General features: G+C 40.1%; 1 protein-coding gene across 4 annotated transcripts in view; it reads right to left on the bottom strand.

The window, feature by feature from the left end:
* Nucleotides 1–5,773: 5,773 nt before the first annotated feature.
* The window catches only part of dipk1c (divergent protein kinase domain 1C), a 23,725-nt gene continuing 12,339 nt past the window's right edge, over nucleotides 5,774–17,159 (bottom strand). Inside the window, exons 1-9 of one of the 4 annotated variants that reach the window (XM_044105108.1) lie at nucleotides 13,864–14,081; nucleotides 13,535–13,738; nucleotides 12,563–12,616; nucleotides 12,325–12,488; nucleotides 11,602–11,920; nucleotides 11,512–11,553; nucleotides 9,152–9,316; nucleotides 7,873–7,947; nucleotides 5,794–6,697 (exon numbers count right to left, since the gene is read on the bottom strand). In XM_044105108.1, the coding sequence (XP_043961043.1) occupies nucleotides 6,515–6,697; nucleotides 7,873–7,947; nucleotides 9,152–9,316; nucleotides 11,512–11,553; nucleotides 11,602–11,920; nucleotides 12,325–12,488; nucleotides 12,563–12,616; nucleotides 13,535–13,627 (1,095 nt within the window). In that variant the 5' untranslated portion in view covers nucleotides 13,628–13,738; nucleotides 13,864–14,081 and the 3' untranslated portion in view covers nucleotides 5,794–6,514. Of the gene's footprint in view, nucleotides 6,698–7,872; nucleotides 7,948–9,151; nucleotides 9,317–10,723; nucleotides 11,401–11,430; nucleotides 11,554–11,601; nucleotides 11,921–12,324; nucleotides 12,489–12,562; nucleotides 12,617–13,534; nucleotides 13,739–13,863; nucleotides 14,082–17,159 lie in introns of those variants that run through there. The other 3 variants (XM_044105105.1, XM_044105106.1, XM_044105107.1) reach the window with 3 other exon arrangements.

Genomic DNA, 17,159 nt, shown 5'->3' with positions numbered 1-17,159 from the left:
TTCTCTGCTGATTTTATTAAAACCTGAGTAAAAATCTTCCAGCTCCGCTGAGGACAGACGTGTTTCTGATAACTGCTGCTCTCAACCCAACAGAACGTTTCTCAGGATTTTCTGGTTAATTTCTGACCAGACTTGTTGGTCCAGACGTAAACAATCCGTCTCTCTGTGGGAAAGACGTTTCTTCCTCCTCTTCCTCCTCCTCCTCGCTGAAATCTTCTGGCTCAGAAGCAGCGAAGGCGTTTTTATCTGACATGATTAATATTTTCCCAGCAGCCATAACTCATCATGAGCCGCTCTGGAAATATTTCCTTTGTGTTGCTGCGTCCGCCTGCAGCTGAAATATGACTTTCATTAGTCAGGAGGAATGTCGGGTTCTTCTTCATGTGGAGTAATGAGACGCTCCGTTTGTTTTGCTCTCTGTAAGCTGTGAGAAACGAGGACAGGAAGTGATGTCATGGTGAAGGATCTGGTTTGTTGTGAGGCGTTTCCTGTCTCTAACTGATCCCTCCACTCAAACACTTTCAGTTTCTGCTCCTCTATCATCAGTTTCAGCGGCCGTGATGCGTTCACTGACCCTCTGCTCATCGTCATCAGCATTTCCTCTGTTTACGTCCAGATTTACGACGCCTGTGGGAGAACCGCGACGCTCAGACTGCAGACGTTTGGAAACCATCAGATTAATTTATTTATTGGAGGAAAAACAGATGAGAGTCAGAATCTGATCCATCAGACTGAAAAATGAAACATCTGTCAGCAGATGTTTCATTGATCTAATTATGGATAAAAATCACCAAGTGATCACAGTTCTGCTGATTTTAGTCATTTGTGTTTAATGTTTAGTTTGGACACATCAAACAGGATGAAATGTTTTCTTTTTCTTCATTTAATATTTTCTGAACCTCTGATGGTTTGATTTGTTTATTTATAGTTTTATTCATAATAAAGTCTCTAAAGTATTTTGTCTTTATTTGTAGGACTAACTGGTCATATTTAGATTCTTTCATGTTTCTGTTTATGCAGTTTTTTCTTCCTGGTGTCATTTAGTTTCTGTACTCGATGTTTCATGTTGTGTTTTTACAGGATTTAAAATCTCTCATGGTTTTTAGATCACATCTTCTGAGCAGACAGACAGACAGACAGCAGCTAAATCGTTTATCGAGCTGCGTCACCTTTAATTCTGTGCTGCAGCAGGTTGTGTTGCTGCAGCAGGTTGTGTTGCTGCAGCAGGTTGTGGTGCTGCAGCAGGTTGTGGTGCTGCAGCAGGTTGTGTTGCTGCAGCAGGTTGTGGTGCTGCAGCAGGTTGTGTTGCTGCAGCAGGTTGTGTTGCTGCAGCAGGTTGTGGTGCTGCAGCAGGTTGTGTTGCTGCAGCAGGTTGTGGTGCTGCAGCAGGTTAAATTGTGGTGCTGCAGCAGGTTGTGGTGCTGCAGCAGGTTGTGTTGCTGCAGCAGGTTGTGGTGCTGCAGCAGGTTGTGTTGCTGCAGCAGGTTGTGGTGCTGCAGCAGGTTAAATTGTGGTGCTGCAGCAGGTTGTGGTGCTGCAGCAGGTTGTGGTGCTGCAGCAGGTTAAATTGTGGTGCTGCAGCAGGTTGTGTTGCTGCAGTAGGTTGTGTTGCTGCAGCAGGTTGTGGTGCTGCAGCAGGTTGTGTTGCTGCAGCAGGTTGTGGTGCTGCAGCAGGTTGTGGTGCTGCAGCAGGTTGTGTTGCTGCAGCAGGGTGATCTGTGGCTGCAGTTTAAAAGCAGTCGTCGCTCTCTGTCTGTTTCAACGGGATGTTTTGCAGCGTTTGTGCTGCGTGAAGCAGAAGCTCCTGTTGGAATCCGTCCAGAACCCGAGGCGGCTGTAACCTTACACCAACAGTTGGTTTGACCTCTGACCTGCTGAAGGTCAGAGGTCCTGCAGCAAATTAGCTCCAGTGTGGGAAACTGAGAGACCCAGGACAGAAACCGTCTGTAAACCAGAACCTGTTTGGGTCCGGATCCGGCCCGGTTCATTTCTAGTTGTTCTGACTGGAAACTTTTTGTTGTCAATCCCAGTGGAACCAGCAGCTTTCAGGCTGGGAGGATTTTCTAGACCAGGAGAGAAAAACGACAGAAATGAGAGAAGCGACAGACGAAACGTTTCTCCACCAGGATGAGGAGATTTTTCTGTTTGTTTCACAAAAATGGAAACACGTTTTGGCTTCTGGTCTCATTATAGCAGCCAGGTGTTACTACTGATGGAGACGGTGAAGAAGACGACAGGAAGTGGCAGCAGGTTGATGGTGCAGCAACTTATTGACGTGATTTTAATCTCATTTCTTTTTGATGGAGACGCTGCGTTTGGGAAATTTTTATTTATTTTTTTACATTAGCAGAAAATGAACACAGTTTAAAGGAAACAAAGCAAGACGAGTTCAGGTCTCCTTGTCCAGCCGGGACAGTTCTGACCCGGCTGACTCAGTCTATTCAGAATCCAAATCCAGACCAGGAAACAATCCGGTTCTGGACGGGAAACGAAGGAAAAGACACCAGAGAACGTTAACGATCAGAAAACAGAAAACTGGAGTTATTGATGCTCTAAAGCTGTAAACCCGACTGGACCCTTGATGTTCTGATCGGAGGAAATTCTGAAGGAACTCGGTGGAAACCCAGCCGGGCTCCAGGATCCGCTGGATCCAGATCCGTGTTTCTCCTCAGACCGGCAGCGGATCGTTGCTCCAGGTTCTGTTCTGCTCAGCTGCAGCTGGAGTTGGACCGCGGCCCGGACCCACTTGGTTCTGCTGCTTTAGTCGTTTATGGAACAAAGAGCCTGAAGGATCGTGTTGGTCCGATTCTGCTGGAGGGAAGGAAACCAGGCGACCTCTGACCTCCACGTAAAGTTATTATTAATAAACGGCTTTTATCAGTTCAGTGGAATATTATCAACATCTGTTTCTGTTACTTTTATAGATTCATTTTCTAAATATTTTATTCCTTTAAAGCCAAATGAAAGTTAAAATAATAAAAAACTGTTTTATTAAGGATTATAGCAGGAGGAGAAAAACTCAGAATCATAAAATGAACAATTTTATTGTAATGGAATCTGTTCAAAAGGAGAACAATAAACTACACAACAAACTACACAACAAACTACACAATAAACTACACAATACATTATTAATTAAACTACATATTTAATATGTAGTTTATTAGGCTTGTTTTGATCGGTTCTTTGTGAAGCTCAGGTTGTTTTTATGGAGTTATTTAATAAACGGATCAGTACTTACAGAACCAGGTGTTTCCGGGTCAGAACCAGAACTGGACTCCTGGATGTTTCATTTTATTTGAGATCAGGTCGATGTTCTCAGAGCCTGAATGAATCTTTCATTCATGATTTATTTCCAGAAGAAGCCGATGAAATAATTTATTGTTTTTGAGCAGAAAGATAAACGGTTTCTGACCCGGCGGTTCTGAATGATGGTTTCTGACCCGGCGGTTCTGAATGATGGTTTCTGACCCGGCGGTTCTGAATGACGGTTTCTGACCCGGCGGTTCTGAATGACGGTTTCTGACCCGGCGGTTCTGAATGACGGTTTCTGACCCGGCGGTTCTGAATGACGGTTTCTGACCCGGCGGTTCTGAATGACGGTTTCTGACCCGGCGGTTCTGAATGACGGTTTCTGACCCGGTGGGTTTGTGGCTCAGAACCAACTGGGTGTGAAATGATCAGTTCTTATCGTTAATTAAACCCGAAGCAGAACCGGACCTGTCAGGCTGTGGTTACTGGGCCGCAGAGTCTCCTCCAGTTAAACTGGTTTATGACCAGTGAGGAGGGGGCGGGGCTCCTGCACTGGGAACATCAGAGCAAAGTGGAACCAGATGGTTCTGTTTGGGCCCAGAGAGGAAAACTGCTGCAGGAATCAGAACCGGAGCTGCAGGAATGTTTCCACTCACAATTTATTTTATTTAAAAACTGATTTAATCTGAACATTAAAATCTGTGAAATTAAAAGTAACTTAATGTGAAGAAAGTTTCTGATTTCTGATTTTTTCCTCAGGAAAACAAAGTTTATTCAATTTAACCTTTTTGGGGTTTTTGTGCATAAAAAATGTGTAAAAAGTTCAAAGTGTGTTTTATTAAACTGCAGTCAAAATAATGTTTATTTTCAGAAAATGATCAAGAATATTGATCAAGTATTTTATCACGTTTTTCATATTTCCAACATTTATTCACTGATCTAGTCTTTAGTTCTGGTTCTGGTCGGGTTTGTAGCAGAACCAGCCTGACAAGCTGCTCAGCTGTTTGATCCGGTTCCTGAGACCCAGGTCCAGAACCAACCGAGGTGTTCCCGTCGCCATGGCAACAGAAACACCTGAAAACTGAGTCAAACTCCAAACGCAACAGACGGACCGCCAGAATAAAAGCATCAAACGGCTGAAAGGCGTCAGAATAACCCGACCCGGTTCTTCAGAACCGGCCCACATCTAATAATCCCCTCAGGATTTATGCAAATGAGGCTCCATGAATATTAATGAACCAAAAGGTTTTATCTCCGAAACAGAAAATGAGAAACAAGGGAGAAATATTCTGCTGAGAAACTGAAGAGGAACTGAACCAGAACCATCAGAACCGAACCAGAACCGACCTGGTTCTTTGTTTCCAGCTGTGAATGGTTTTGTTGGAACTGAGCTCAGATCCCAGATGGATTCTGGAAGGTTTCCAGGTGAGTCCACACCTGGTGTTGCCATGGCAACACCCAACATGGGTGTTGCCATTACAAACGGGTTTTGACCCACGTCAAACGGGTCAACAGAACCCGGCCAAACCGGGTTCGTTCCCAGGAGTTTCTGGTCTGTTTTCTTGTTTCTCCTCAGACTTTGGTTCTCTAATTACTCCACCTGCTGCTCCGCCGAACCCCAGACCAGCTGGCTCTGGTCTCTGGTCCCTCCTGACCCGCTGGGCCTGTTGGAGCCCCAACAGAACCTGAATCGGTTCTGTCTCAGATTTTCTGTCTTGTTTTGAGTTCCAGTCTGTTTTTAATCCAGCTGTCGTCGAGCTGCACATGGAGCGCATTAGCGGCGCCGCGGCGCAGGGAGCTCCGCGCTGAAATCCACTCCTCAGATGTTTGCTTTCTGGTTTGTGGTTCACATAAAGTCCAGTCGGTTCTGAAAGCCTTCAGGCTGTAAAAGCTTCGTGTTCCGACCCGTTCAGAGAGAAACGCTGGAAATGATCCCAGTCCAGATGAGATCTGACGTTGCCATGGCAGCGTGACCTCATCAGTTTAATGTTTGTGTCCTGATTGATGAAGTGAGGAGACCTAACAAACCGGCACCCCACAGACAGATGCTGTGATTTGTGCTCCAGTTCTGACCAGCATTATGAGTTCAGTTACTGATTCTCCTTTAAAACCCAAATTCTTTAAATCTCTTTAAACAATTTAAACCCTGATCAAAAAACTGATCTTATCAATATTTATTGGAGGATTATTGATCAGCTGTCTCTGGAATATTAATATCACTATTAATATTTAATAATGTATTGATATTATATTCCAGTCAGAGGATTCAATCTTCCTGTTTTACTGAGGAACCAGAACAAACCGTTTGATTCCATCAAATCAAAATTCTACCAACATTTTCTAAACAGATTTCCACCATTCAGAGCAACATGATTTAATATCTGTTTTATTAATTATTCAGAGAGAAACTTTAAAAAAAATTAACAGAAAATCATAAAAACTTTTCAGATGGAGATGAAAACAAGCTAATCAAAATAAAATGATTTTAATTTTAACATGAAACTCATCCAAGATTATTTTATTTTAAAACAAACTTTAGTTTATTTTATTAAATTTACAGCCAAAAATCCTTCAAATAAACACAAATATCATCAAATTCATGTGGAAATAAATCAGTTTCTGGTGAAATTCAGTTGAATATTTTATGGACAGAAAAATGTTCATTTTATTAAACAAAGAAACTTTTTATTTAATAAATCTTTTTTGCAGAAGATGAAAATGTTTTATTTTCTCCTTAAATGAGAAAAACAGAATAAATCTCACTGAGACCAAACGGGTCGGAGCAGAACTTGGTAACGAGGCTCTGCTGGGTTTAACTGCCTTTTCCGTTGTCATGGTTACCGGCTATGTGATGAAGAGGAGGGGGCGGAGCCTAATCCATCCACGTTACCAAATTCTGCTATAAGAAGAAAATCCAGAACTGGTTCTGATCCAGATCCATCAAAATCACAACAATCTTTACAAAAAGTCTTTTTACATTTTTACACTCAAAGAACAAGAAGAGACGACCAGAACCCGACCGGTTCTGATCCGTTCTGGCTTGTTTTACTACCAGATCTGAGATTATTTTGTAAATATTATTAATATTATTTTGTTAAATATTTGGGATTTTCTCTGCAGATCAAAATAAAGTTTCTCCATGTTGGTGAAAAAGTTCAGAATATTTGATCTGATGTGATGAAGAGGTTCTGATGAAGAGGTTCTGATGAAGAGGTTCTGGAAGCAGCAGGTCCGATCTTCAGGACGTTTTGTTTGGTTCCTCTCAGAAGTTCAGAGCCATGTGGACGCTCTCCGGTTCGTCCTCTGTCCACTTCCTGTCCTCAGGAGCCACTTCCTCCTGCAGCAGGGCTCTGAGGACGGCGAGGAGGCGCTGATGGACCCGGCGGGCTCCGCCCTCGTCGCCGTCGGTCTCGGAGCAGTCCTGCACGGCTCGCTGCAGCTCCACCTGATCAATCAAACAACTTAAATGATCTGAAGTTCGTCACAAGATGAACTGTTCAGAGGAACCACTAAGATACCAACAGTGTCCTGTAGGCGGCGCTAATAGGTTTTATCAACCTGCAAAGAACAGGAAGAAGATTTCAGATCTAGTTTTATCATAAACCCATTAAAACCAAATCTCTCATTCTGGGAGCCAAACGTTGTAGAAACGTCACATTTGACCTTCATGTGGAGTTAAAGTTGTTTTTACAACTAAACCAATTAAACCAATTAAACTAACTAAACCAACTAAACCAATTAAACCAACTAAACTAACTAAACCAATTAGACCAACTAACCCAATTAGACCAACTAAACCAACTAAACCAATTAAACCAATTAAACCAACTAAACCAACTAAACCAATTAAACCAATTAGACCAACTAAACCAATTAGACCAACTAAACCAACTAAACCAATTAAACCAACTAAACCAACTAAACCAATTAAACCAACTAAACCAATTAAACCAACTAAACCAATTAGACCAACTAAACCAACTAAACCAACTAAACCAATTAAACCAACTAAACAAATTAGACCAACTAAACCAACTAAACCAATTAAACCAATTAGACCAACTAAACCAATTAGACCAACTAAACCAATTAAACCAATTAAACCAATTAAACCAACTAAACCAATTAAACCAACTAAACCAATTAGACCAACTAAACCAACTAAACCAACTAAACCAATTAAACCAACTAAACCAATTAGACCAACTAAACCAACTAAACCAATTAAACCAACTAAACCAATTAAACCAACTAAACCAATTAGACCAACTAAACCAACTAAACCAATTAAACCAACTAAACCAACTAAACCAATTAAACCATGACTGTTGGTTTATCAGCAATAAAAAACTAAATGTTTCCAATCTACACACTGTGAGGTAAAATGACTGTCAGCCTGTAAATAATCTGAACAAATGTGAATATTTAAATATTCAAACAGTCTAAAATTCAAATGTGAAACTTTGAACATTCAGTTTTATGAGTTAATTAATTAGTTAGAATATTAGATAATAAAAACTGCATTAAAACGTTCTGTTTTATGAATTATGTTTATTGTATTGACGGCCCTGGAATTGACTGGAAGTCAATAAATGTCAGGTTTTCCATTTTTAGCCCTACCTGCAGGGGGAGCCCTGCTTTGGCCCCCAGAACGGTGGGAGAAAACCACGGCCTGAAGATTTTCTCACAGATCACCTGAAACAGAAGAAAACAGGACAAACGGAGGAAATATGATCCGGTTGGTGCAAAACAAACCATGAGAAAAATGAAAGAAAGAAATGTTGGATGAAAAGCAGAAAAATAAAAATATCAGATTTAAAATCGATTGCAGACGCAGCAAAGCTTTCAGAAAAACTAAACCGTCTCTGAAAAGAGGGCGGGTCACCAGAGGTCACCAGAGGTCACCAGGTCAACCTGAGCAGATGCCTGTGGAGCGTCGGCCAATCAGAGAGCAGCTTGTCTGTGACATTTCATCAGGACTCTTCATCAGGACTCTTCATCACTCGTCTTTTATTCTCCTCTTTCTCTCTTTGTTTAAAGTCAAACTATTTCCTTTCTCTGGTTTTCATAGAAAAGATGTTTTATACTTTTTATTATGTTCATTTAGCAACATTTAATTATTTCTTATGAAATAAAGAAGCTGTTTAAAAATGTTCTGTTTGTTTCAATCTATTTAAATAATTATTTCATCTTTATGAACTTTTATTTTTCTCTTTTCATCTTTTCTCTCCGTCGTCGCCTGAATGAAAACAGTTTTTCTCCTCATATGAAAACTGATATCTGCTATCAGGGACGTTTGATCAGCGGCTTGACGACAGGCTGTCCTCCTGTTGTCATGACGATGGTGATGGTGATGATGGTGATGAAGATCTGAGGCCTTTCAGAGCAAAAGGCCTCAACCAGACGACCTTATGAACTTTGCTTCTTAATTTGTTTTAAACATACATTATTATTATTATTATTATTATTATTATTAATAAATAATATTTAATTCATGATTATAACATTTATTTCTAACAATACTCTGTTTACAATATAAACAAATTATAATAAACAAAGGATAATACAAATTATCCTTCCATAATTAATAATAATTAAAAGACAATAAGCAGAATAAGTATTTTATTACATTATATTTATTTATTAGAATATACAATAATAGATATATAACATATTTAAGTTTGATCATTTTTCTTTACATTTAACTATTAACATAATTAAAATGAATCATTTGAAACTGAAATTATTCTTCAAAGTGTCATAAATAATAAAGATAATTTCATAAATTTGTATCTGAATAAAAACTTCATTTTATTGAGAGTAAAAAAAAGTTTCTGAGTCTCAGAATGTGAAGATGAAGGTGAAGATGAAGATGAAGGTGAGGCTGTGACCTCCTGACCTGCAGGTTGGTGTTCCGGCGCCGCGGGCTGCAGCGCCGTCGCTCCGCCTCACACCTGGACCAGCAGTCGAAGAAGTTACAGTCGTCGTCGCTGCTGCAGTTCTGCTCCAGGATGTCCCTCATCTTGGGCTCGAAGAACGCCATGTCCACGTCGATGGCCACCACCTGCAGGGACACGAGGTCCGGCTCAAACCCGACGGCCAGAACCAGACGCACGGCGGACGATGACAGATGATGTGAAACATGCAGCTGAAGAGAATCAGTGTAAACCTGCTGCTACAGATATTTTTAAAATAGGATCAAACATTTTCTGAACATAAAAACTGATTTTGATAAAAGATCAAAATGTAAAAACATGAATGAAAACTTTTATTTAGAACTTTTAAACTAAACAGAAATCTGTTTTATATTTATTTTATAATGTTTCTTTTTTCTACAAGTTTCCTAAAACATTAATAAATTCCTAAAAATAAAAAACATTTGGTCAAAGTTTCATGGAACAAATCAGGCATCAGAAATGATGAAAAAATCTTTTTTACAGACTTAATAAAGTAAATTTAAAAATTAAACAGAAAATAAGAAAATAGAAAAATTTCATTTTTGAGACCAACTTTCAAAATGTTTTCTGTTTTATATATTATTAAGGATTTGTAATTAATTAATAAACATAGTTAGATAATAATCATTCTTTTAGCAATAATAATCTTAGTAATTATTATAATTCTAATAATTATAATTATAATAGTTATTATAATAATTGTAATTATAATAATTATAATTCTAATAATTATTATAATAATAATAATTATTATAATTCTAATAATTATAATTCTTATAATTATAATAATTATAATTATAATAATTATAATTATAATAATTATAATTATTATAATAATTGTAATTATTATAATTATAATTATAGAAGGTCAGTTTTACACATTCCAGTAACTTCAATGTAAAAATTGTCAATGTGAGTTTTAAATTTATTTTTCATTAAAAGTGGCAACAAAACAAGTTTGAAATGTAAATTTTTATTAATTTTTTGTAAAATATGATAAAAACATTTTGTTGCTTAATTTAGTCAGAATATTTGAAATTATTTTAAATCTGGAATTTTGACAAAAGAACATGAAGAAAATCTAACTGTAAAATTTTAATGTTAGAATTGAAATAAAATATTTAACAATATTACTGGATTTATGGTTAAGAATAAAAAAACTTATTTTCAGCAGCAAATTAAAAATTTATCTGATTTAAGTTTTTACAGTACGTCACATTTATTTTGTGTTTTAACAAATAATCAGTTTAATTCTTGGTCTAAATTAAATCCAGTTCATATTTAAACTGTGAAAGTTTTTTTGTTGCTCGTTTTTTCTCTCCCAGTTCTCCCAGTTCTCCCAGCAGCAGGGAGGAAACGACGTTCAGCTGGAATCGACTTTCTGAGGCGTCGACGTATTTATGAAAAATGAGGCAGAAACATTTTTTTAATCAACAATCCGTTTATTTTCCTCTCTGATTGTTTTAGTTTTTAGGAAACTGGAACTTCATGTTTTCATTTTTTCATTTCTTCATGTTTTCATTTCTTCATGTTTTCATTTCTTCATGTTTTCATTTCCATCTTCATGAAGTTTGAACTAAAATAAAATCTTTTCATGTTGCTTCAGTTCAAAGTTTGTTTTCATTTTTATTTTTCTGTCCAGTTTCATAAAACCTTCCAAATGTTCCTGTTACTGAAAACAGAGTTTAATCTTCTAAAATTTTATTTATTTCTAAATAAAAACAAACTTTCTCATATTTTCTCCACATCTGGAAACATTTGAAAGTTAATCAGAAAAACATCTGCAGGTTTTTCCACTGATTAAAGTTTGAATCTCAGAAGTTTCATTTTTAATTTTTTCTTCTTTGAAATGAGATTTTATGGAAACAAACCAGGAATTATTAATGAGGAGCAAAAATGATATTTTATCATCATAAAAACATTAAAAATGTTTTTACTGAGCAACATGATTTCATGTAAATTCATTAAAAACCTGAATATTAAATGATTGAACTTTAAAAGGTTTTCATTTAAACCTTTAGTGTCACTTTGTGTTTAAACTGAAACATTTTATGTAAAAACTTTTGAACTCAAACTTTATTTATTCACTTCTGTTTTCTATGTTGTTAAATGAAGATTTATGGGCTTATTATTATTTTATTCATTTAATAGACTTTTATTAATTCTGATTTTTATTAAATCAGACCAGAACCTCCTGAATGGACCGACTCACCATCAGAACCTCCTGAATGGACCGACTCACCATCAGAACCTCCTGAATGGACCGACTCACCGTCAGAACCTCCTGAATGGACCCACTCACCGTCAGAACCTCCTGAATGGACCGACTCACCGTCAGAACCTCCTGAATGGACCGACTCACCATCAGAACCTCCTGAATGGACCGACTCACCGTCAGAACCTCCTGAATGGACCGACTCACCGTCAGATCCTTCCTGACTGCGAAGTTCTCTGGTTTGACGTCACACAGGTGCAGTTTGTGAGTGAAGTCGTTGTCGAAGTGCCGGACCATGTCCATGAAGCTCAGCGCGATCCGATGCACCACCAGCCTGGAGCTCCACCGACCAGAACCTCCAGCGTGACCCGGCACCTCGTCCATGGAGAACAGGTTCTGGTCCCAGGCGTGTCCGGCCGACAGGAACTCCACGGCGTAGAAATGGCCGCAGGAGCCCAGAACCTGGGCCACATGGGGGCTGAGGTCCTGCAGGACTCTGGAGCCGAAACACGAACCGTTAAATCCTGTTTGGTTCTGATTGATGACCAGGAGCCCAGAACCTGGACCCACCGGGTCACTGGGTTCTCCTCTTCATTCATTTCCTGTTTTTGTAACTAAATAAATTAAAATATCAACATTTTCTACAAAAATCAAACTGAATATGAAATGAAAACAAAGTGACCACAATCTAAAGCTGATTAAAGGCTGTGTGTCATGGCCGCCGTCATGGCCACCGCCATCATGGCCGCCGTCATGGCCGCCGTCATGGCCGCCGCCATGGCCGCCGTCATGGCCGCCGCCATGGCCGCCGTCATGGCCGCCGCCATGGCCGCCGTCATGGCCGCCGCCATGGCCGCCGTCATGGCCGCCGTCATGGCCGCCGCCATGGCCGCCGCTCACCTGAGGAAGGTGTACTCCTCCTGCTGCAGCAGAGCCCACAGGGAGCCCAGTTCGGCTCTGGAGTAACTTTTCTCTCTCAGCTTCAGTTTCTGCCTCCACAGGGAGCCGTTCCTTCCTCCTCCCTCCTCTTCCTCCTCCTCAGCCAGACCCAGAGAGTTTCTCACCTGAGCCCAGAACAACATCAGCTGTTCAGGCTGTCAGCAGCCAAAGACGGGATTATTCCGGTGAGATGACTCACCTCCAGAGTGGCGTACAGAACCACGTCCAGCGCCGACAGCTCCTCTCCGGTTTCCTGCCGGCAGGAAAATGAGATTTAGGACAAATTAACAAACACAAAACAAGAAACTGATGATTCATTCTGAGTTTTGTCTGATAAACAATAATTTAAAATTAGAAGATAAAAGTTCAGGATGTGTCAGTCAGATTGTTACTCCTCTTGAGTTTAATCAACACTTCTTGTTTTCAGCAGCACCAAAATGCCGTCAGAACTAAAAATGTGACACAAAACTGAATAAGTTCATAAAAATAATATTTACATAAATAAAACAAAATCCAACCTCATTACTGAGTCCAGAGGAAACAAACTTTAACTTCTTACAATCAGCTTCTCCAGCTGGATAGAAGTGCGCCAGGCAATTCCTTCCCCGGCAACACCTGGTCCATGGAACAAAACTAAAGTTCCCCCACATTCGAATTCAAACTTCACATCAACACAAATTGACTAAAACTATCATATTTATCACTTAATGTTTTATATTAAATAACATTTAACTAAACCAAACAACAGGAACCAAGAAACCAGATGCCGTTGCCTTGGTAACAGCTGCTCTGATGGAGTTTGATCTGTTCTTCAAATAGAATGGATCAAAACCAAAACATCCAGTCAATATTTCTGACTCTAGACTCCCCCTGGTGGCCTGGAGGATTTCTGTTTGTGCTGCAGGTTTGCAGCATTTTATCAAAACTTGCTGCTGCTTTTGCTGTTTCCTGTTTGCAACATTTTTCAGCTGATTTAGTTTTTTGTGTTTTCAGTTCGGATCTTTAATCAGCAGCTCGTTTCGCTGCTAGTTAGCCAGTAAAGCACACTCCACACTTTTCAGATTCCCCTCAGTGTGAGTGTGAGGGCGTGGTGTGTGTGATGTGTGTGTGTGTGTGTGTGTGTGTGTGTGTGTGTGATGTGTGTGTGTGTGTGTGTGTGTGTGTGCGTCACCTGGTAGTCCAGGAGGCCCAGCGGCTCGTAGGAGGAGAAGTTCTCCAGTTTGGACTTGAGGATGACCCGGTTTCCTCTCCATCTCGCCTCCATCACTTTCTTTCCGTTCTCGTAATAAAGGCAGCGCTGATACTCCACCAGGCCGCCGACACACAGATCCTCACACAGATCTCCGCTCAGCGAGCCGCGGCTGAAGTCCAGACACTGAGGAGGGAAGAGGAGACGTTACTGAACGGGTCCAACCGGGACCCAACCGAACCGAGCAGAACCGAACCCAGCCGGTCGCTGTTTTTACTGCTTCATTGGACATAAACTCCAGTTTTCCTGACCGATGGGATCAGAACCAGCGGATCATCCTGGTTCCGCTCGGGGATTAGCGGGATAATCGCGGCTCTGCTCACATTCCTACACAAACATCCGACAGCGAGGAGAGAAACGTTCAGCAGAGAGCCGGAGGTCAGAGGTCAGAGGTCAGATCAGATAAAGGAAACCTGAAGACTCCTTCATCTGTCAGCGCCTGATTGGCTGAAGTGGAACTTTAGATAAAGTTTGTTTCAGGGGGACATTAATCTACAAACACTCAGTCTGGATCTGATGGAGATTAAAAACAAAGAAACTTTATTCTAGATCCGTTTCTCACAGAAACGTTTCTTCTTACTCCGAGTTTCATAAAAACGTTTCTGTAAAATCAGAGAAAATGTTGGAATGTGATTAAATGAGGAAAGATTTCAAATAAATTACAATAAAATAAACGATCCTCTCCAGCATGAAGATTAATTTGGAACAAATATTCTAGATCTACGTTTATGGTCCTAATTTGTTCTGCAAATCACATCAGTTCCCACCGCCAAGTTTTCTGTTGGAGTTTTGAGTTGGGACGAACTCAAAAATAAAATAAATAAATTACAGTTTAAAATAAATAAATTACAGTTTTTAGATTTTAAATGTGATTATTTTTATTAAAAAATGAAACACATTTTTCAGAAAAACATTAAATTTTCATTTAATCTGTTTCATTTGAGCCAAACAGCTGTTTTATTATCAATTTATTTATTATATTTAAACAGCAGATAATGTTTTTATAATGAGCTGGAAATGAATTTTAAATCACATTATAAATATTATTATAAATATTATTATAAATATTATTATAAATATTATTTATCATCATATCAGATGTTTTTTCCAGCTTCGCTCCAGAATCTAATCTTTAATTTTTATAGATTAATAAAAACTCAAACTGCATTATTAGTTTTTATTAAATTAATCTTCGATCGTATTCAGGCGGTTTTCCTCCATCTTGTCTCTTGTTCTCCTCTGGTAACACCGGTCCGGTCCGGTCCGGTCCGGTCCGGTCCGGTCCGGTTTTCAATGTTTTCAATGAACGGAGTTTGTCCTGCAGGCAGAACCAGAACCAGAACCAGAACCAGAACCAGAACTAAACCAGAACCAGAACCAGAACCAGAACCAGAACCAGAACTAAACCAGAACCAGAACCAGAACCAGAACCAGAACCAGAACTAAACCAGAACCAGAACCAGAACCAGAACCAGAACCAGAACCAGAACCAGAACCAGAACCGGGTTTCACCAGCAGTTTTTCTCCATTTTCAGTTGTTTCGTTTCTGTGATCAGAAATTATTCAATCATTTAAATCAGAACTAAAAACATTCATTTTATTGCTGCTAATAGAATTATGATCATATTTAATGTTTGACTTGAATTTTATTTTAATTTTTTCCTTTATTTGAAACTTTATTTCTCTTTTTGATTCATTTTCTTCCTGGGTTTATTCGTCCTTTTCTCTCTCTTCATTCTTCCCGTTTGTATTTTCCATCCATCTTTTCTTTCTCTGTTTCTTCTCCCCCCTGTTTTAAACCCATTAAATCTCCGTCCAGAACCAGAACCAGAACCAGAACCAGAACCGGCCCGCCGGTCGGTGAAGACGCGGCAGAAAGGCGTCTTTGTTCCTCTGCATTCCTTGAAGTCGAGCAGCGAAACACGAAAACGTTTTAATGACATTCCTGAGAGTCTCAGGAAACCAGGAATCCCTTCAGACTGGAGCTACTGGGTTTCTACTGGGACACCAGCATCCTCTGACCAAAACTTTACTGGTTTCTAAATAAAATAATGAGTCACTTTAGTAGCTTTACCAACATTTACTGAATCAGCCAATCAGATGGCAGAAACTCAACACATTTAAAGGAATAATAAGATGAGGGTCAGAAAGACGAATGAAGGAACTTTAAACGCAGCAGTTTGTCCGTCAGCGTTGGAGCAGATGAGCTACAGCAGCAGATCACCAGACCGGCTACCAGGAAACTGAAGCTGAAACCAATCAGAACCTCCAGAACAGAACATTTAAAGGTCCAATTTAAGCTCCAAAGTCCAGACAGAATCTGATGGAAACATCATGAAACACGGATCCTTCCTTTAACGTCCAGGCTGGTGGAGGCAGAGTCATGATGGGGGACATTTTCTAGGTGCACTTTAAGATGTTTCCCTCCTTCAGTCCGGTTGACCCGGTTCTACTGGAACCAGAACTCCATCAGCTGTTGTGGTTCTGAGTCAAACCAACCTGTTCCCCTCCTGGCCTGTGGGGGCGCTGCACCAACAACCACTGAAGGAAACCACACAAAAACCTCTGAAGACACTGAGAGCAACTTCCTTCTTCACCAGATGGAAACAAGATGGAGGCGTCAGATTTTATCTCTTTAGTCTTTGGCTGAAGACCAGGAGACATTTCTGCTGCTAGCGCTAGGCTAGCACGTTAGCTTGTATTTACCCAGAATGCCTTGTGTTGTAGTCCACTTCCTGCTTTTGGAACGGTCTCTGGTCCGCTTGGCGTTCACATTCAAACTGAACCAGAGTTCACTTCAACCGAACTCAGAATGAGGTTTGGAGGACCAGAGGTCAGAGGTCAGTTAGGGTTCACACCTCAGCAACTGGACCGGACTTTGACTAGGCAGGAGCTGGGTTAATGGGACCGGGTCGGGATGAGGATCGGATCGCCTCGGTTCCTTCTCTTCAGTCCAACAGAATTTTTTACCATCGTTCTTCCTAATAATCCAAACATCCGTTTGGTTCTGACCTTTGACCTCGGAGGAAGCTGAAGTTTCTCCTGCGGTTGAATTAATCAGATGGAGACGCTGGTGATCAATCACTGCTGGCAGGAGGTCAGAGGTCGTGTGCAGAAATGGCTGCAGAGTAAATCAAGGCTCTGGTTGTTCGGAGGAACAATGAACCGACTTTCAGCGCCGAATGGCAGCATCACCATGGCAACGGGGTGTGGGCGGGCCGCCTGACCTCGGGTCGGTTCCGTGGGCCGACGGCACTCAGAACCAGGGAGGAAGTTCCCACTGAGTCAACGGCTCCCTGCTGGTTGAACTGGGAATGAAAGCATTTAAACTGGTTCCATTAAATCTGCTGGTCAATCTGAGCTTCAACGTTTGTTAGAAGATTCAGAACCAAAAGCTGTAAAACTTTAGCAGAGTTTCTGCTCAAATGTTTCTAATCACAAAAGATTTTCATCTACTGGTTCTGAGATTTTTATCAATTAAAATCAAATTAAAGTTTAGATAAAAACTTCCTGTTTTCTAATGTGAAATATTTGAAGATTTTACAGA

The sequence above is a fragment of the Gambusia affinis genome, linkage group LG21 (genome assembly GCF_019740435.1).
Source record: "Gambusia affinis linkage group LG21, SWU_Gaff_1.0, whole genome shotgun sequence".
Classification (NCBI taxonomy): Eukaryota; Metazoa; Chordata; class Actinopteri; order Cyprinodontiformes; family Poeciliidae; genus Gambusia; species Gambusia affinis.
This window is presented reverse-complemented; position numbering and strand designations above follow the sequence as displayed.